At 39.9% G+C, this 21989-nt stretch overlaps 1 protein-coding gene across 1 annotated transcript in view; it reads right to left on the bottom strand.

Moving 5' to 3' along the window:
* Window positions 1-1106: 1106 nt before the first annotated feature.
* The window catches only part of DLG2 (discs large MAGUK scaffold protein 2), a 1005691-nt gene continuing 984808 nt past the window's right edge, over window positions 1107-21989 (bottom strand). The window contains exons 24-29 of the mRNA XM_085306235.1: window positions 14701-14751; window positions 13819-13920; window positions 12375-12547; window positions 11269-11378; window positions 5341-5432; window positions 1107-3916 (exon numbers count right to left, since the gene is read on the bottom strand). Of these exons, the coding sequence (XP_085162361.1) occupies window positions 3810-3916; window positions 5341-5432; window positions 11269-11378; window positions 12375-12547; window positions 13819-13920; window positions 14701-14751 (635 nt within the window). The 3' untranslated portion in view covers window positions 1107-3809. The remainder of the gene's footprint in view (window positions 3917-5340; window positions 5433-11268; window positions 11379-12374; window positions 12548-13818; window positions 13921-14700; window positions 14752-21989) is intronic.

Below are 21989 nucleotides of genomic sequence, written 5' to 3' on the forward strand. Positions count from 1 at the left end.
TCACATGTGTTGTCAGTCACTGAATCCTCTTTTCAGGATTTGAAAAAAGAATAAAAAATAAAAGAAAATCAAAGCAAAGTACAGTTTGACTGAGTGATGATAAGCAAGTAACAGTGAAAGTGTCGCACCAACAATTTCTCCATAGAAAACTAATATAAATAAGTAGGTGGATGTTGTATAACTAGGACACTGTTGCTGGCTCATAGTGGTTATTAGCTCAGGTTTAACACTGCTCTCCAGGATGAGGATTTAAAATTTCAGTGCGATGGAGAGATTTCTTACSCTTGACTTTCACAGAGTGGTTCCTAGGACCCTATCCACACCGGAGCATCAAACCATGTTARCTACAAACACAATTACAACACAGAATATTTATCTAGAAACAGCCTTTACTACGAAAGAAATCACAAAGCGCTAGCATGGACAGGGTACCTCTACAGGAAGKGGGGAATTAAGCAAGAAAGGCTCTTTTACTGGTTTATGATGAGACAGTAAGACCAGTAAAGAGTGTAGTTTCACTGAGCCCTGTTACCAAGCTCTAAATGAGTCAGTACATGGAAGATGCTTTGTGGCAAGGAGAAATAAATAGGTTGTAATATTGCACATCTGCACAAAGCTAGTGAGATGTCATTGTGATCATTCATGGGTGGACAAAAAGCCATGTAGTTTTGGTTCTGCTTAGACCCTACAGTGCTACACACTGTGCCAGAACATGAGAAATAGCACCAGGGGTGTGATCTGGCACTTTTCCTAAAGGGTCCAGCATTTGCATTTGTCTCATGTTTAGATACTTGCAAGTCTCTTACATGGACAGAGAAGGAATCTGATTATGCTAAGTGGTGTTAGCACCAATATGGTCTGAGATGCCAATTGCTGTGGGTAGTGAGTTGGATATATATATATTTTTTTGCACCAGATGTAATTTTGCATGAATCTTCTGTTTCTCTTCCTCCTCCCACTACCACCCAGTATGATCTGAACAGCTGCGATGCAAAAATGAACTGCAGCTCTGAGAATGCTGTAACATGAAACGTAAAACATCAACACACAAAACAAATGGGTGTCCAAGTGCTAAAGGAAAGAAGACCTCTCACTGCTTCTCTTAGTGAATTGTTTTTAAATATATGTTTTATTTTTTTAAAAAAAGGAAGTGCAATGGCAACTCTAAACTGGAAGCACAAACAACAGACAGGGAAAAATAAATAATGTTACTACAGTAACCAAGGACTGATGGAAATATTGATTGTACTCAGCCATAGTGTTACTGTTCACTGTAAAGCACAGCACATGACAAAGCAAAACAGTTACTAGTAGGATAGTACCATAAAAGGCTGCATGCTGAACTAAGAAACAAAGAAGCAGATGTGACTGATTGCTTAAAAACAAGCTGAAAATTAGAATGAAGTTCCTGCTTTAGGATACTTGTTTTTTCAGGTCAGGTGGGCTATTTCCCAACCTGGGGCAATAGTATTTTGCCAGCATGGAAAAATCCATGGCTTCCAAAGATCTGGGGTCACTCTGTGGATTTCTGTAGAATATTCCAAAATCTGAGCTTTCATCCATTTATATTTTGTTAAAAAAAAAAAAAGTTTCTAGCCCTTCTGGTTACAAAGCTCTTTTGTAGAGTCAGCTGAAACCCTTGTTTATAATCTGYGCTGGCCAGGCAAGAAAAATAGTAATAAAAGAAGCATCAACTTCTCAAAGTTATCATAGTAGGGCAGGAAGTGAGTGGCCTCCTCCGGCCACTGAAATGCCCATGTCGTTAACCCTGTCCTCACTGGTGGCTATTCTACAAATACCCAGCAAATCGCGCTCTCTATGGAGGTCAGCTGGATATACCTGTCAGCTTGACAGGGTGCAGAAATGCAAGCTTCAAATAGACGAGTAACTGAGGAGTCTATTTAGCATTTGCCCTTAAAATATCCTTAAACATTAGGGTTGCTGTCGCCACCAGATAACAAATATTGGACTCCTGCAGCCCAGTAGGCAGGAGACTGTGGGTTTTCTATAAAACTTGGTCCAGCAGCAGATGCAAAGGCAATTCAGTTTATGATTATAATATCTTTTGCAGTTGTTCCCTTGTGTGTCAGAGTGAAGTATGGTATCAGCATACAAAGGAAGGACCATGTGAAACAAGAAATATACCTCCCTCCCTGCTCCCTTTCATYCAAACTGAAATTCCACAGACTTTCCCCAAATCCCTCACAAATGTCCATTGCCTCAGTTTTCTTTTAAGACCCTTGGTGACTGTGAAATGAATGAAGGTACAAGTTAGCCTGTGATCTTYCTGCCTACAAAGTCAGAGAAGATCAAATGCTCTTAGTATTTCCCTTAAAGGAACAAGAAGAATCATAAAACATCTTAGGTGAGGTGTGACTCCSTCCAAGGGAGAAACTATTAACCGCATTCAAGCACTGACATTTTACTTCTGAAAAATCATCCATTTCAGTTTAAAGATGCATCACCCTTTTGTGTTCAAAAAAGGTCCTATAAGACAGTCAGTTCAAGAGAACTTTCCACAGGAGTTCATTATAATTAAATAGATGCAAGTAAGAGGATTAAACTGAGAGAAAAATAACCTGTCTACAATTTAAGGAATTATCTTGCTTGTCATCAATAATGAGTCTGTTACAGAAAAGGGCTAATGCAAATTAATGATCCTCTTTACATTTTACAGTCACACAAGGGTGTAAATATTTAATCTTTCAATTAATTAATCTTTACAAAATATCTCACAAAAACATTTTTTTACCTATAGAAATTAGTTTCTATACATCAATATATTTTTATTTTTATAAATTATTCCATCTTTAAGTGCCTTCTATCAATATAAATGATAAAATAGACAATCAAAAATTTTAAAGCTTTTCCCAGTTGTATCCCTCCTTGTCAACGTAGGTGTTGTGAATCCTCATACATGTGTGTGTCTGCATGGGAATGTGTTTGTGTGCATGTGYGATGTGAAATGCTTCCATCCTCTCCCACTCCCAAACTCCATTAAAATAAACTACACTGTTACTAGTTTCTGATGCAATAGTGTTTCCAAAGGGGAGGAAAAGAAATGCTTGACTTGGTTTCAGAAATCAAAAGATGTGCATAGTTATCAAAGTCGAGGTGTACCAACTACAAATGTGCAATGACAAGCTTAGAGTAGGATCCACCTCCCGGTCAAGTCAAAGACAGTCCTACCAATGACTTCAGGAGGAAGTGGACCTGGTTCTCTGAGTTTGATTTTGCAAGGTGCATGTGGCCCTGATCTAGCAAAATGCTTAAGCCCGTGCTTAGCTTTGAGCACACGAATAGTCCTACTGGAACAGATGGAACTGAAAGGTGTAGGGAGGGGTCACAAGTGACTCCAAGTCAACGGGCTAATCACGTGTGTAGAAATTGGGGTCAAGTGTTCAGCGCCTTGCAGGATCAAGCCCTATATGAGGTTCAAGAGCTGGGAACTTCTCTTTAAAGCAATCAACACACTGAGCTCAGCCATTGAAATCGATCAAAATGTCCGCATGGGCACAGTAGGTGGCCAGCTCCCCTTGACAGAGGGTCTCCACATCAGAAGTTTGTACCTACAACTGGTGCTTTGAGCACACAACAGATTTGTTTTATGTGGTAGAAGTCTTTTTGTTCCTACCCTTTTGACCCATCAATGTCCTTCATGGCTTCAAACACTTTGTGTTGTACATTCATCAAAATTCACATTGACTGCAAAGAACATAAATGCAACAAAAACAGGAAAGCCTCCAAATAGTATATTATAWTTTTCTTCTAAATATTCTCCCGTCGTAATCAGAGGTGCAGTGGCTAATTTATAATTTTTCCTTTGAAGGAATCCAGATGAAAGGCCCAGATTGTTCTTCAATTACAAGTTTGCATTGATTATATATATCTTCTAAGCTATCTCCTTGGACAATAGCTGCAGTAAGRAAACATATCAATACTTTTTTTTTAATTGATACATTCTACAGCATCAAATGTCAACAGATTGTCAGTATAATCATAGATATTGATGAAATGAGAAGAAATAGTAGTACACAGTGATGTTGATTATGGAGAAGTCATACACCCTGCAAATGGCCACTGAGTCCAAAATGGTCACACCTTCCCATGAGAGAGATCCATTCCACAGCACTGAGCTAAGCTGGTTGATTTAGCTAGAAGCTCTCTCCCTTGGGAGGGCAGTGTGACTGGGAACCATAATGGAAAGTCAAGCTTTACGTTTCATTTGATGTTGAAGCTACTTTACTAGAGGGTGTGTCAGATGTACACTGTTCCAGTCCATTCTTTTTCTGTCCTGGTTATTATAAACTCACTCTAGGCTGAGAAAATTAATTAGACAGACTCTGTGGGTCCAAGTATATAGGAACTGCAACACAAAGCATAGTGCCTACACTCATAAATTYTCTGTCCCCACAAAAGAAATCTGAAACTGCAGTGAGAGATCCACAGAGCATCAGCATGCGGAAGGACAACAGGAGGTCTTTACTGTGCGATCCCTAAATACCAATCTCAGAGCAGAGAGCTTACTAAACCAGTCCAAAGGAAATAATGGGGACCAGAGCAGGCCTTAATTGCTGCCCTCTTCCAGGTCTGGAAGAAGATGCTTTTCTCTTTCCCTCCCACAATCCACAGCTTGGGCTCTTGCCTTAAGCTGGTGAGGAATCACAGAATGGTTAAGGTTGGAAGGGACCTCTGGAGATCATCTAGTCCAACCTCCCTGCTCAGCAGGGTCACCTAGAGCATGTTAGACAGGGTTRCATCCAGGCAGGTTTTGAATATCTCCAGAGAAGGAGACTCCACAACCTCTCTGGGCAACCTGTTCCAGTGCTCTGTTACTCTCACAATAAAGAAATTCCTCCCCATATTCAAGTGGAAATTCCTGTGTTTCAATATGTGCCCATTGCCTCTTGTCATGTCRCTTGGCACTACTGGAAAGAGTTTGTCCCCATCCCCTTGACACCCTCCCTTCAGATACTTAAAGACATTGATAAGATCCCTTCTTAGTCTTCTCTTCTCCAGGCTAAACTCTGCTAAATTCTGCTTTGGTCTGTACAAATAAATGCAATGGTGCAAGATTTTTTGCTGACTCCATCAAAACAGCTTTGGATCAGAGAGGGAATTCAATTCATATCCAGCTAGTCCTTCAGGACATCAAATACCTGAGGTGTTGAACACCTCCCCTCCCCTYGAGTTTCCTGGAAAACCACAGGCTCAAACCATGACTCATTACTGCAGGCACACTATACTGGTGTGCACTCTAAGCCGGAGACAGAGCTGACTCACATATTCTGTAATTGCAGGCTATATCTTGGGAAATGATTCTTTTGAACAAATACATACCTGTAAAATATTCTCCAAATTCTTGTTCTAATTTAATTGCTCGATCATAGGTTTTCTTGGCTTGCTCCTCTGTAAGACGTTTATTCATTTCCCTAGAAACACAGAAGAAGTCATCAAGAAGTTCAGGTTCTTAGTACAGTTTGAATAAACTGTTCAGATAGCTTTCTAGCAGATATCTTCAGCTGAATTACAGAGCTTGGTACAGGATAGGAATTGGTGCAAGAATCAAGAGCTGAAGTTCTTTGGTCTGTTCATGAGCAGTTTCAGTATTTTAAACTCAATTTTGTTGTCATATAATAGACATCTATATTTTCAAGGTTTCCCAGGTCTATTTCCCTTTTCTCCCCTAAATTTTTGTTTTGAGGTCACCACTCTACACTTCCAAACAAAGTGAGGCCCAAACTTAGTGACTGCTAACTGAAATGAATGTGTGGCCTCAGGAAGTTAGTCTCAGGGCCCAGAGACCCTTGAGGTCTGAGCTATTCCTCAGGGTGCTCCTGCCTCATGAGCAGTAGCTATTTCAGGAATCTCCCAGTCTCCCAGATCTGCAGCTGGCTGTCTTGACTGAAGAAGACTTTCCAGACTGCTGAAATGGAAACTGGGTTTCGACTCATCTTGGGGTCATGACAGTGAAACCACGATTAAAGGCAGGATTCAGCACAGTGAGACTCCTGGCTCCACTGGAGAAAGCCCAAAGTCATGGTAAATCCCAYAGGGACCACAGAAGAACCCAAACACTGTCCTTCAGAATGATTTCYTAATTCAGGTACAGATATGAGTTCGACATAACTGTTAGAAATCAAACTGAATTTTTTCAGCAGGAAGAGTTGGTATGAGTTGGTTACTTGTATTCTTCTCTTTTCTGGTCCTTCGTGATTAAATATATAGATTCGTAGTCCAATGTGTCTTGCAAACTCTAAACTGCAAAGTACCAATAAACCTAAAATATAGACACCACCAATAACACTATATTATTGCAAATGTTTTGTTATTTAGCAGAGCACTTCTTTTTCTACAGAGAAACTATTTAATAATTGTAAGAAATGAGTTGTCTTGCCCAAACATGCTCAGTTGTTAATTCCACTGTATACTGCAGCTTGCAAAGAATCAAGCTCATACTCATTCAATGCCTTACACATATATGCCTGAGGATATGCAAATAAATCATCAGTAACAAATATACTTTGTTTGCTCTTTTTTCATAGCATGGGTTCATTTTTCTTAAAATATGAGGGAAATTTTCTGAGGCAAGTAGGAAAGCAGACAGCATCCTGTATCCTACATAAACCTGATTTAATGTCTTGCACTAAATCATATGATTATGTGGTAATGGACTGTATATAGTATGACATGTGTGATGTGTGTAGAAAATTGTGTGTGTGATGATGCATAAAAAATGATCTATAAAATGCACAGCAGTATGAAATTGCTACAGCTAACTCCTACCTAGTTTCTGAAAAATGCTATGCAAGTTGTCAAAGATACAAAAATGTATTTATAGAAATGACCCTAAAGTTGTCTGTTTGTATACTAATCATATAACTGGGAGCATTGCTTAAAAAAAATCTCTCTAGAATTGCCAGTGCAACCAGAAAGTAGACCTATAGAATGCAAGATAAGAAAGATTTATTTGAGAATTTATGAAAATCATTTGTGGATTATATTCAGAGGTTTTGGATTAATGTATGCAAATCTGTGTCATGCTGCTAAATTTCTAATACTACTAATTCTATTTATTGGAAGGATTGCTATCTAATTGAGTTCAGGCAGGCTTCTCATCAGCTATGCCTACTTGCACATGTTTTTAAGTGACTTAACTCAGGCTCTATCTTGGAGTGGGACAAAGTACCGCAAAATTATATGCAGGCTTAACACATTATCATATATTAAGGACACTCAGTCAGTATTCTAGTGCTAATAACATCCTCCTCCTTCCCAATCTATTTCTGGTAAATCTCTGAGAAGTCTTCCTGAAGGTCTTTGAAAATCAAAGGAGAGAATATCTATATAAATATAAAGAAGCCTTTAAAACAGCAAACACTTGAAACAAGCAGAAATTTTAATTTGATCTGCAGAACATAGGTTTGCCCGTGGTGTAAAACCATGTGAGTTGTACTCATGCCAGTCCTGTGCCTTCAGGGGGAGAGGATGGAATGTGGGAGGACGATGATGTCCATTTGTCATGATGAATTAAAAGTCTTGTCAAATAATGATCCCTTCTAAATTTTTCTCTTCTAGACAGGGACCTGCACAGCTGGYGAATTAAAAATGCTTGCAAAGAGCTATCCCTGCAGGCACCTTTCTGAGAGCTTTTCTCCTCTCTGAATGAGGAGCTCACCCAGGTGGCCTCTTCGCTACTTCCAGCTTTCATTGCTGTGATCCCACCATCCTCATCCCTCTAAAAAAGAGGTTGACYGAGGGGTGCCAGCAGGGACCCTTCTGGCATTAAACCTGTGCAGAGGAGTCATTTAGAGGTAAAGAAGAAAGGGCAGGATGATGGAATCGGTCATTCTAMTCCACATTTTTTTTCTTGGTCTGACATAGTTTCTCTTTGATATTACATTAACTTTCAACTTGTTTATATGAGCAGGAGTAATAGTTTCAGCAGATAAAGCTAGCATTGCAAATCGATTTTGTACTAGTATATCCCCTTCTCATTTAAGAATTGGAATTTTTCTGTTGTGGTAGTTACACACATGAAACAAAACCAAGTGAACACAGTTTTATCAGTATAAAAATATCCTCATTCTCTTCCCACAGGGCATTGATATACCACACGAAACTTCTTTGCAGAAAAATAATAGTATCCGTTGGGAAGGGGTTATACCCATTCATCTATGAACACCCTCAGACTATGTTGTTAAAACCCTTAACGAGGAGAAAGGGTTGTACAAACAAATTTCCATGAGAAAAATTAGTGTGTGAATTTACGGAGCAWCAACTCATCAGTGGAAAATGCTTAGGGTAAAAATGAGACTGCTTGACCCTCCATGAATATGTAGAAGTCTGCCCTGCCTCTGCTATGAGGCAAGAGCATGTGCACAGCCTGCAAATGTGAAGTAGCCACACTCTGCAAATGCACTCCACAGTTCACAGCAGAGCGCATAGTTGTTCAGCAACATCCTGACTGATTTAACTCCATTGCCAAATAAAATAAATGATTTTCATGAGCAAGAAGCTCAGAATTATGTCATTATTCTCAATGAAATTCTTARAAGAGAATAATACCAGTTATATTAGAAGAGTTTTTATTTCTGTCAGAAACTAATTTTGGGTGCTGTTTGATAAGATAAATGCACATTAGATATATTAAGGAGATAAAAAGATTACATGTTGAGAGCAAGCTGCAGGGGATAAAGTAGTGTAGAATACCTGAATTCATTACTTTTTCTCATTTTTTTTCAGGAGTAGCTGTATTGTGTTTACATAATTTGTTTATATAAACCACATTACTACAAAAAATCCAAAATCAGTGCTGAGCCACAAGTACCCTTGCTGTCTGACAGAAGTTTGGATTTTAATTAAGGGTGTAATTTTTAAAGCTTTAATTAAGTCTAATTAAGAATGCCTTCTGTAGAACATTTGTAGAATAAACAATTCAAAAATTATATAACGGGTTTCACTTTCTTTGTCCCTACTGTACTGTCAACACTCATGCAGGTTTTGATTTAGAGAGCGAAGAATAGCCTAGTAATTTTTGATATATATCACTAAAGAAAGTTTTACTAACTCTGCATAATTTATTTAGTCCTAAATAGAAAACTAGCATTACTTTGTTTTAAAAGAAGGATGACTGTCCTAATGTTTTGCATCTACATAACACTTTTCATCCAGTCTGCTCAAAGACTTGATATTCTTGCATCAAATCAACCAAGTATTTATTTTTTTCCCACATTTACTGTTGTATCTGATACGTATATTTTTTCAGAGTAAGGACCACATTTATTTACCTCCTTTTATTTCATGCTAGACGCAATAATGTAAGAAGCCTATGGAGAGGAAAACCACAGTTTAAATTTTTTTCTTAAATGATGAATCAATGCAGAAGGTAGGCTGTTAGGCAACCTTGTCCATTCTAAACAGCAAAATAATCAGAATATAACTGAACTGTGAGGCCGGAAGAAATGTTAAAAAGTCATCCAACCCAGGTTACCCAAYCTTTGGACTGGCTGGGGCTGTTTCAGCACTATATGCTCTTTGATTCCCCCTAATGTGCCTGGGCATGCAACAGCCTCATCTCCAAAAGACAGGGCTAGAAAGGATCCTGCGATGGGGCATGTTAGCAGTCTCCAGCTCTGCAATCCAGTATTTGTGGGCATGCCTTCAACATAACCAGGCATGCATCTATCGTAGGAGGGGGATGCCTACATTTAATTTTTTGCTGGGTACATATGGCATCACCAGGTGTTTGCAGAACCTTTGGTGAGAAAAAAGCACAGAGTACCAAATTTCATTATTATTACAGTAACTGAAGTTGATAACTTCCTGCATTACCCTAGTTTCACTTCAGAAACAACTGATTGTAATAAATTTAAAAACAATTAATCGTAATTAATTTTAAAATGAACTTCAAACACTGCAGATATCATTACTCCTCTTCTCTAGGCTGCATAACCCTCATTCTTCMTCTATTTCCAGGGTGTTATCCGAACTAGGCACAGTGCCCCAGCTGAGGTGTCATCCACACCACGTAAAACAACATAATTGTGTTTTGTGTCCCTACACAGCAGTGATGTTAATAGAACCCAGACTGACAGTAGTCTTTTTTGCAACAGCGTTATCCCTCCATTCACAGTCCTGTGTGATTGACTCCAAGTCCCAGATGCTTTTCTGCAGTGCTATAGCTTAATTATTCCCTGCTTGTAGTCATGCATTTCATTTTCTCTCCTTTTGTCCGTGTTGAATTTCATCTTACTGATTTTGCTTTGAATTTTAATCTTATCCTCCAAAGTACTTGCAACCTCTCTCAACCTTGTGCTGTTCACAAACTTTATAAAAGTACAATCCAAATCAATGTTCAAGTGCTTCATGAAAATAGCAAGTAGTGTCGAATAGTGCCACAGCTGAAGAAATGAACTTACTGGCCTTCTGTTTTCCTCCCAGTTTACCAGTACCATTTTCAATGACTGCCTGAGAATGGCTGTGCTTGTGCTCTCTAGTAATTCCATCAGGACCAAATTTCTMTAGTCTACTACTGACAATACCACACGGAGATATGTCAAAAGCCAGAAAAAAAATGAAGATACATCACAGATATACACCTCATGAGTGAAGGAAGTGAGATTGATTTGATACATCAGCTGCCTCTTTTAACCTTTTTATTCTCTAGGTTCTTATACCTTAGTTGCTGAACTGCTTGTTGTCTCCCAGGATTTTTATGAGTATTGAAATTAGRTTCCTAGTCACAGCATGAAACTGGTGCCTTCCCCTTTGTTCTTTTAAGTGTTAATTTTGCCCCTTTCCAGTCCTTTAGGTACAAACCCTGATATAAATGAAAGGCTGACCTAATGCAGAAAGTTTGATACAAGTTTACTCTGCTTGTACCCCTATGTGTGCACTGTGACCAGACCCTACACTCCATGAGCAACCAAGGCTGGATGGCACAAGCCGTGCCACGTGATGCTACAAAGGCCTTGCTRTATTCCCTGCATGTGTTTGGAAAAGTACACAGAGCACTGTCAGGTTGTCCTTTCGGGGTCCGTCAAGTACGACTGCATGCCCCAAATGTGAAAAGTTCAAAGGCAGCTTTGGCTGGTTCCTCTGGGCTGGCCACCCAGTGCACAGCTGAGGGCATAAATAGAGAGCAAGTCTTTGCTCTTCCTACCTCCTCTTGCTATTGATTTTACAGAGCAGGCAAAATGTCAGCTGGAGACCTGTGTTGTGCTATTTGAGACTGAAGTAAAAATGCTTGAAGGGTTTTATACTTACATCAGAGGCTCCCATGATTTAGGCTTAATGAAGATAGCAATAGGATAGAGTTGTGCAACTTGCAATCGTTTAATAGCATTTCCTGACACATCGAGTATACAGTGCTTGCCCTGTTGGAAAGAGATGAGAATGTGTTTATTTTTGCAGCGTTGGCTGCAGTTCAGCTAAAAGAAGGGAGGTAATTCTGCGACACAGGGCCCTGGAGCAAAGCCATTACTGACACACCAGGGAAGTGGGGGCTGGGGGCAAACACTCCACTTCTCTGCAGTATTTCTTTTGCTTTGCTGCTAATATTAAAGACTATACTGAAGACATGGGAGCAGRCTGCTTTTTATTCTAGAGGTTAAACTTTGTGGGGAGAGCTGTTCTTCAGAAACATGGAAAACTGATTCATAAAAATACTAGGATGTCTACATTCTTACTGGTTAAACAATTCATGTTTATGTCTAAAACTTCTTGTGTCACCTGAGGCATGTCATTAATMTCTCTGTGCTTCATTTTTGCCTCTGTGAAAGTGAGATAAATTTGCTTATCTGTCTTATAGAGGTGTCTGCAATTTTGCAATTATTAATGTTCAAAAAGCATTCCCRAAGTGCTGTTCTGAGATAGCTTTACAAAAGCTATCTTTTTTTAAAAAAAGGACACCATGCCTGTAGTATAGTTTTTTTGTTAGTTTCATTAGTTTCATACAGGCAGAAAAGCTGAGAAAYACAGAGGTTTCTTGGTCCAAACCATGGAAGGAACCTGCATCAGAGCTGSGAGTGGAGCTGAGTGCAAAACCTGAGTTGGATGCTCAAACTAGAGTAACCACTGAGCRCCTCTGAACCCCTCTGAACTGACCCTAAAGAAGGAAGGCTCTTTTGGGGCATACTTGAGGCACTGTGGCTACATTCGTGAACCTGTGACACTACATCTGGGTGCAGAAAGTACCAAGAATGCTGTCATTCAAAGTCAGACTCTCTACTCATGCAGTCATTGTAAGGCTAGAAATATTATATCACAATTTTGTGGATATTYTATATGTTGGCAGAAGCATCATGTCCAAGATACAATGGGGCAACAAAACAGATCGTGTTGCATGGGCAATAAAATTGGCGTCAACCTACCCTTTCTGCCACAAATCTCACAGACTGGACACTAGTTCCATATAAATTATCATTGTACTGCCCAGCTTCTATAAATTTGTGCTCTTGGATATCCTTTTCCATTTGTTCTCTTGAAATGACAAAATGATAATCTCGCCCGTCCACTTCATAGTCACGCTTTGGCCGTGTGGTATCTGCATGRAACAGAGGATAGAAAAATCAAGAGGTCCATAAAAGCATTTCATGCAAAATATCTCAATTAAGGTTAGTTCAACAGCCAGTGCTGGGTCTGCTATATGTAGAAGTGCTTCACATCTCAGAGTGAAGGAACACTTTCAGGATGAATAGACACAAACTGCAAACACAAAACACATCCCACACTCTGAATCTAATCCTATTCTCCATTACAGTGATGCAAATGAGTGGCAACTCCATAAATCTAACTTGGCCTTAATTATGAGGTTGATTCTAGTCTCATTTCTAGCAGTTTTAAGTTGATGGCATAGGCATCAGTTTAAAATGAACTAAGATTGTAATGTGAGGCCAAAATAAACACCTAACAAACTTTAATGATACAAGCAATAAATAATCAGTAAAATTCAGGGTCCAATATTACTTTCAGATTAGATAGTCTAAATTCCATGCAAACCATAAATTATTCCACATTTTTATTGGTGGATAATATGTTAGTAAATTGAAACATTTTACTAGTCTTTCAGACTTTAATCTGATTTAAAAAACTACAGAACAAGTGATTTGTGAACTGCGTTTGTAATTAGAAGGTCCCCTGTTTAGCAAAATGCTGGTGATTTTAAAGCATTTAAATAGGAAAGATAACACCAGACTATGTTTGATGTCACAGCATTGCTGACGAGATGGGACATCCTGGCACTTAGGGTCCAACATTCCCACATCTGGGGAAGTTGCCATGAAAGAGAAACCTATGAGGTTTTGACAGCCAAGAGGGTTCCTACGTGAGCATGGACACCCTGGAACAGTAGCGCAATGGGCTCTGTCTCTCCTCCAGACAGTCAGCTGGTGACTGTCACCTGCTATTCTTCCAGGGATGAGTGCTGGGGTGATGGCTGCAGGAGGTTTGAAATGCACAAAAATTCTTTCCAGACCTTCATCATCTTTTTTGTTTGTTTGTTTGTTCTTTTCCCCATATCTGTTCAATGGGGAAGTCTGCTTTCTAGACTCAGCATCCTGATTTAGAATACTCTTCTTGTTTTAGAACAAGAAGAGTGACATTTCCAACGGGACTGAAATTCTAGTTTTTCACATAGTTCTGCAGAACAGTACCTCAGAAGTGCAGCCTCTGCAGAAGTCTTCTTTCTATCCAGTTCTAAAAATGGCTTTTGAGAAGCATAACTACATAAGGACACTGCTTTCATAGCAGTTCACGTTACGTGTTTCACCAAGAGATCTAACTTAGCCATAGAATGAAGAATAAAATAGTACTTACGTGGTACACAYGACCCAAATTTATCAGGGAATTCAGATATCAAATCATCGTTGATCCGATCTTTCATAGGACCCAGAATGATAACTGGCCTGGTGTAGTTAACTGAACAACAGAAGGAAAAGCATATTYTGAGGGTGTTACTGGAAATAACAGTAAATATTCCCAAAGATGCACTAACCTGAGCTGTTAACTATATGTATGAAGGGAAATCTTAGGTGTATGTTTTTCTGAAGAGTAATTTTTTATTCTCAGGGATACAGAAATTGGAGCTGAGACTGCTAAAGTTCAGAGCCCTCTGATAGTGTATGTATGTGTAGGCAAAAGACTATTTGGTCGTATATATAGCCGTTATTGGTCAACAAAGTGACTCCTAAATGCTCACAGATGGACTCTGTCATGAGACATGGAAAGGAAACAGGATCCCCCCCCCCACCTTTCTTTTTTTTTTCAGTTACATGAGTGCATCTGCAATTAAATCAGGTGGGTTGTACTACAGTAACAGAAAACATTTTCAGTTTAMATTGCTGTAGGTTCTCTATCCTGGCTGAGGCACATATCTCATGARAAGGAAAATAATAAATGCATGCAACAATGATGCAATAAATCTAAAAAATCTGCATCAATATTTTGCAGATTATTTAATGTATTTATTAGWAAAGGCCAAGAGAACACACTAGGGAGAGGCCTGAAAACATTAGGAAATGGGATCTAGCAAGGGAGACCCTTACATACATTTCTCAAGTACGTAACAGCCAAGGCAGCTGAGAAAAGGGAGCCATAGAGAATCTGGGGCCAGCACAACAATGCTTATGTCTCTTCTGGCCCTTAAAATGTAAAATGAAAAATTTAAGCAATAGTGACAGAAAAGCAGATGAAACTTACTTTCCTGCCTTGTGACAGGTTCATAAGAGAGGATGCAGTCTTCTTGGCCTCCTGATAAGAGAAGAAAGAGAAGAGATTGAAGCTGACAAGCAACACTTCAAATACTAAAATTTGATAAAGTGCTTCATATAGAGGCAGAACAGGTTCAACATTTCTTTCTGGCAATTTTCTCACCTGAACCATTCCAAAGTCCCTAATAGCTGTGAGGTTTGGAGACCTCTTTTTTACCTTCCCCTCCCTCCTCTGCCACATATTTAGTTTCTCTGTGCTGAAATGGGGCTTTTTTCAATGATACAGAATAGTTGTAGCAATGGCAATAAGGCTTCGTTTATGGATTTAATAGCAAGGCTGTTTACAAGGATATTGCAGAAATTTAAGAAGCTATTCTTGTGCTTCCTCAATTATTAAGGTCTTAATATGCTGCTGCAGGGCAAATCCACAGGATAAGCTGAACAATGTTTATTGTTAGAATAAATACGTTTTGGCTGATCATCCTTCTTCTACGCATAAACCCCATGGTCTAGTTTATTCACCGCCTGATATCTAGATATAAGCTGTTTTCTGACCATTTCCCTTTCCCTGAACAGGAATGTCACAGCATCATATTTTATGTACTTATCCTCCCCCCACTCCTGTTAGCCAGAGGAGTGTTGTTGCTTCTCCAAGGCATTTAGGGAAATAGAGCAGAGAAATTTGTTACAAGACAAGAGTAATATTATATGGAACAGAAGCTTGGTCCAGGCTTACTGCCTTGATGCATCATTGTCCTCTTCTCTATGAGAGAGTAAGAGGAGTGAGGGGAAGATTCTTCAACCTATTGCATGAAAAAATTATGTGCATTTCTCTTTCTGGGTCATTGCTGCATACTCAGTAGCACGTAAGCTCTGTGGTAGGTTCTGAATATGACTTAGGCTGAGCAAAGTTTAAAACTATGATTCTATTTTTACTTAGTTTAATGCTTATCTCTCAGAAGATCTACACTTGGAATTTTGCTTAATAGAACAATTTAGATACTACAGAAGAAAGGGTGCTCTGATGGGTACTAGGGTTTTTACAAAATAGACAGGGTCACCTTCATTTCATGTGCTTGCACGCACGTGAGTCCTTGTTCTGTTATTCTGGCAGGCTCCCGCCAAACCAAAGTGTGCCCATGCGGGGGAAGGGTGTTGCCTGGTGCCTCACGGGTAGGATTTACTTTGGGGGGATACAGCTGACCCTGAAGTAGAGTGACTGGCTAGCTGACTGGTTAGCTTAGCTGAGGTTAGCTGCCCTACGCACCACTGACAGTAYTGAGAAGACTTTTAGTGAATGCAGTGGCAGCTCAGATACGCAGCTCGCAAATAGGCATCAAAATTTTGGTGGTTTAGTCTTTAATGGACTCCCACCAGAAGAATCCAATCTGTACAAGGATAATAGTTTATTATTGACAGCTGTGAGAAATGTGTAAGAATGCCTTTCAAGTAGAAAGAATATTGTAATTAAGGACTAAGATAGAAGAGAGGGAGAACAGAAAAGACCAACTGCAAACTAGTTATGGTGCTGAAGCAGCTAATGAGAAAAAAAATAAAAGAAAGAGAACAGATAGCTTTTCAGGGCAAGGCAACATAATGTGAAGTCCGTGAAAGAAGGATTTTACCTTTTTTTTTGTAAACATTCAATATTGTAATTAGTTGCTTAACTTCGACTCTTTGCAAAATTAAGAATTTAGAGTTTTATTACATTAGATTTTGTACATTAGATTTTTTTTTCTGAAAAGTCTTGGGGTGATAGAATCAACTTAGGAATCCCATTCCCTTGCAGATGAAAAAATTCACTCTCCCGGCTGGATGAGGATGCTCCTGTACTGCCTATCCTCTCTAGCCCTGAGGAACCATGGCTATGCCTTTCAAGAACCTAAGAAAGTTGATTTTTGGTTGGTTGATGAAACTACTATGTACTAAGCAAGTGGAGGGGAGCCTGTTTGCAGGAATTCAATGTGTAAAGCTGAATATACTTGTTTCAGTGGTGCATAGATCTGCAGACGGGGATTCTTTTAGTCAGATTTCAGAAGCCTGCATTTTGTTTATGTCTGAGATAATGCCCTTTAGTGTCAATAGGTGAGGAGAAACAGGCAAGTGCTTATTTGAAGACATGATTCATCTGACCTATTTTAGATGTCTGCTCTSGGATGACAGGGAAAGTCAGAAACGGCTGTTTGTCTCCATTGTCCTATAAAGGCATCTAAACAGCAAGGTCAGATGCAGACATCTGCATTTGGACCGATGACAGTGACAAGGACAACTGAAGCAAAGAGCCAGTAATTGTGACACKACTTACAAGTTTCTCTGTGGGCTAACACTTGGCTTAGGCACAGAATTACAACCAACAGGGCCAAGCAAGCACAGGTTTTGCCTTCTCTTTTGCCGAGTCCATGGATGAGGTTTACACATATTAAAGCTGTCATCAGCACTGTTTGCTGATGATGCCAAGCTGGGAGGAGTGGCTGACACACCTGAGGRCTGTGCTGCCATTCAGAGAGACCTGGACAGGCTGGAAAGTCGGGCAGAGAGAAACTTCATGAGGTTCACCAAGTGCAAGTGCAGGGTCCTGCACTTAGGGAGGAATAGCTCCATGCACCAGTACAAGCTGGGGGCTGATCTGCTCGAAAACCCCAAACCTGCTGTCTAGTGGACAACAAGTTGATTGTGAACCACCAGTGTGCCCTTGTGGCCAGGAAGGCCAATGGTCTCCTGCAGTGCATTAGCAAGAGTGTTGCCAGCAGGTGGAGGGAGCTGATCCTGCCCCTCTACGCAGCCCTGGTGAGGCCTCATCTCGAGTAGTGTGTCCAGTTCTGGGCTCCCCAGGACAAGAGAGACATGGACCTACTGGAGAGAGGGCAGCATAGGGCTACAAAGATGCTCAGACGGCTGGAGCATCTGCCCTATGAGGAACAGCTGCGAGAGCTGGGCCTCTTCAGCCTGGGGAAGAGAAGCCTGAGGGGGGATCTTATCAATGTGTATAGATACCTTATGTGGGGATGTCAAGAGGATGGGACTGGACTCTTTTCAGCAGTGCCAAGTGACAGGACAAGAGGCAATGGGCAAAAACTGAAGCACAGGAAGTTCCGCCTGAACATGAGGAAAAACCTCTTTACATGCTCTAAGTGACCCTGYTTGAGTAGGAGAGTTGGACTAGAYGATCTCCAGAGGTCCCTTCCAAGCTCAACCATTCTGTGATTCTGTGAATGTGCCTGAATAATATAATACTTGGGACCATAAGAACGAATTTAAGTGTCTAGTTAATCAGTGGCCTAACATAATAGTAATGACTCCTTTAATGTTGTTCTGAGTCTGCAWCTGGCATTAAAAGAATGCTGTGCAAGTACAGAGGGTGAAAATTTTGGTTTCTAGCACTTTTTCTTACTTCTTACTTTTAGTTGTGTGTTGCCTCTTCAGGTAATTGGTGCAATCACAACCAATTATGCAATTAGGCTAAATAGATGTGGTAATGCAGGTGTAATTTTGATGACATCTGTAAAAACCTTTATTGAACTGTGTGTAAGAGTGTTACTAGACATATGTAATAAAGAGACTCAATATTCATGGCCATTTTGAAAATCATGTTTTGAAAAATAAGAACTAATAAGTCCACAGTTAAAATATGTTCCTACAAGCTTATTTTGAAAAAGGAATCTGAACATTTTAAGTTATAGAGCTCAGAAGACACACTTTCACTTTTTGTTTGATCATCTAGTTCATGGATAAGTCAAAGTTGGCTGTATGTGTACTGGTGACAACAGGAACAACTTTCTGCTAGACAAGGACTTTATGTATTTTTCTATAAACTTGATTTTACAGCTCAGAGCAAGTGCAAAACAACTGACATGGTCATAGCCTTCATATTATCATGGCTAACGTGACACAGTAGCTGCTGTGTGGCAGCTCAGCCCCTTTTAGATCAGGACAACATCTATTTCTGACTCCAAAGTGGTTTTTTATTTTTTTTTATAATGGGCCAGGTTCTGCTGTCAATGGAGCAGAAGGTTATGTGCTGGAATAAGGAAAATTATCTTCTGGGATTTGGATTGGCCTCCATCTCTACTTCCTAAAGACAAAGACAGTGCAGCAATTCGTCCTGAGTTCCTCCATGGCCAACACAGACATCTTTGGGACAACATTTATCTGGTCTGTTTTAGATGTTGCCTTTAGGATGAAACAAATTGCTCTCTAAAAATCTCTCTCTCTCTTCATTAAAGAGAATCAGGTGTAAGAAATCTGAGAGGGTGATGCCTGTATTTTCGGGATCTATATTGGTCAAGGGAATCCCACTTTTGGTTCCAGGTCTTCCTCTCTTTACAAACCTAAAGAGGAGAGTGCTCGTATAAGAAATTAGGTTTACTGTCTAGAAAAGCTTTGTTGCTAAGGAGACTTTCAAGAATTTTCTGTTGAGACCATGTAGGGGGATTTTCAATTAAATTATTATATTGAAATGAAATATATCTGTCTTCTGTGGATCTTTATTTTTTAACTCCCAAACCCAAGACACAAGCAATGGAATACTTCAGCCAAATACTGACATGTTTTTGCATATTTTTCTAAAAAAAATATGAATGCATCAGAATTTCTCCCAGAAAAATCCCAATCCATTTGAAACTCCATCTATTAATCACTGCTCAGTGCATTGCCTGGACAGTTCTCAAAAACCTTCTTTGTCACTTTGTGTAGCTGTACCCCTGATTTGGAATGGTTCTAGRGATGATCAAGTAACAAAGATTTCAACACTAGCTGCTTTCAAATGAGTGCTCATCATGAGAAGCAAGAGTTAGAAAAAAGTATTAAAGCAATAGCCAGAGACCCACTAGAAGAAATGCAGAACACTTCACTGGAGTCCAATGGGCCTGTTTTTATAGGGGCAAATATGAAAGTCTGCATGTGCCATTTGCTAATCATTTCCCTTTCTTACCCACATGTTTCTTTGTGCTGGCCAAAGTGTGAATTGCTGCTTTCTCACAATTCAGAGAACTGCAGGGAAGAAAACCCCTTTTCTTCCTGCTCATCTGCTTGGGAAACAGAAAGAAAAGAGGCACTACAATAAGGTCACAATCCCATGCAGAAACTGTGAGCTCTCCAACAGTTTTCTATTTGYTCCCCATGATTTTTCAGCTTATTCTTTCCGTCTCTTAGTACATCCTATCACTAGTGGATAGAGTTATGGCCAGACAAATTTGCAAGTCAGCATATACAGTGGTCCTGGTAAAATAACTCGTCATCCCTCTCCTTGAGCACACAAATTCTCCTCAAAATGGCACTGGAATTGTGCTGGAGAGCAGTTTTACAACATGGCTGGTTCCCAAAGGAGTTAAGCCAAACTCAGTTCTGTAGTAGTGACTGATGTTGGGCCTGTTTTCCAGCTACCCAGATGTAAACAAGCAGAGCAGAAATAATAACTGCATACTGTCTCATTCGTTCAGAAATAACCTCTTCCCAGCACATTTTTTTTTTTTTTACTTTCATTAAAAATAAATAAATTGGAAGATAGTGAGAAACATGTCTACAAGGCTGAAATGTTCACAGACTGGTGCAAATAACCACTCTTCTGATAGAGGGTTATGAGGAGGCTTGGATTGCACAGAGACCTCCCCCCAGCAGTCCCATAAGGTCAGAAAAACAGTGAAATAAGACAACTTATTAATGGAAGATGTCATCTCTCTTATCTTCACACTCTCATAATTTGTTGACTGCTTTCTTTGACCATCATCATCGTGCTTTCCTCTGTTTTTTGATTCTTCTCTGCTCCTAAACCATAATTTTTCTTAAAGAGATTTGCTGGAAGGAGCTGTGTGATAGGACATACTGCTGACATAAGGTAGGGTGGAGATCCAGAGAGCAAGCGACTGTATTCAGGAGAGCTGTAAGTCCCCACAAGAGATATGGTCATATACCATGGTCACTTAGTAATTGTATTCAGAGTCAGGCTCCAGCTGACATGCCAGTGTGGCCATCTGAAACAGTCATTTAGAAAAGCTGACGACTAGAGTCGCTTTTTGCCCAAGGCCATGCCTCCAAATGTCATGTCAGCACACACCAATGAATCATTAGCAAATGAAAATAGGCTCTTTGGGCATAAACTCCTAGACTACAGAGACACTTTCACTTGGCCTAACCTAGGATTGACTTCTCCCTCTGCTAAACAGCATGGCTCTTCCATGGGCCAGTAAGGAAGTCTTGTCTGCATCTTCTCCACCAGATGGCAGTAGCTGGACACACCAGGATTATGGGAATAGCTTCAGCCAATACGATGCAGACAGGATGCTGCTGGGGTGAGGTAAGAGCTCGCTCAGATAGAAATCGCCTGCCTTGGGGAGCTGCTAGTCCAAAACTCCTTTTCCTTCCAAGCATCTATGTCCCAACTGACWACCCCAAAGTATTCCCATCTCCCTTCTTGCACCTTAATATATGCACTTTGTTTCAAGCTGTTGCACAGTCAACAGGGAACTAGCTTACCCAGCCTGTCTTATGATGCCATTTTGGAACCAGGTTTTTTGGACCTCATTTTGTTGACCTGCTGCAAAGGTTGAGCTGCAGCTGGGAGCCCCTGTTCAAGTCTCCCATTTGCAACCGTTCATGGGGCGCTGGACATATGTTCAGGCACCAACCTAGGTTCTCTTCTGGGMGTTTATGTGCTCACGCTGAAATGAAAACACCTACAGAAGATTTGACTCATGCAACTTTCGCAGATTTAACCTACTGACTTGCTCATGACCATAAAGTCAGTCTAGGGAAGAAGCACCTAGCTTCTTTCCTCCCCAGTAGAGGACACASAAAAATTAAAGAGGTTCAGAATTGGATCTCAGCAGTTCGAACGTGCCTACAATTTTCTTGTGAGTCTGGCAATTGCTTTCCAAGGAAACCTTTGCAATACAAGAGAATAAAAACTAATTTACCATTTCTCAATTGAATACAATTAGCTATTTTGCTGAAAAGAAACAGTGTTTATTAACAGAGCTCAACTGCTTTGCACTCTATCTGAGGCTAGAAAGTATGAGGTACAATACCAATGATTACCTGAATGTAGGCGGGTACTTAGCACAAGTGCTGAGTGACTGGTGGAAAACTTGATTTGCTAGCAAATGGCTTGACACAATTAAACAACTGGGTGATTTGGTAAGCAATCTTTTTAAATACCTCTTCTTACATTTGAGCTACTTTAATGTCTTATTTCTTTTTCAATGTTTCCATTAAAAAATATAGCCTTTTTTTTTTTTTTTTTTTTTTTTTTTTTTTTTTTAGTATTACTAATGTAGAACTTGC

This window comes from Rhea americana, unplaced genomic scaffold (assembly GCF_003343005.1).
Source record: "Rhea americana isolate MKP2758 unplaced genomic scaffold, rheAme1 scaffold_235, whole genome shotgun sequence".
Lineage (NCBI taxonomy): Eukaryota > Metazoa > Chordata > Aves > Rheiformes > Rheidae > Rhea > Rhea americana.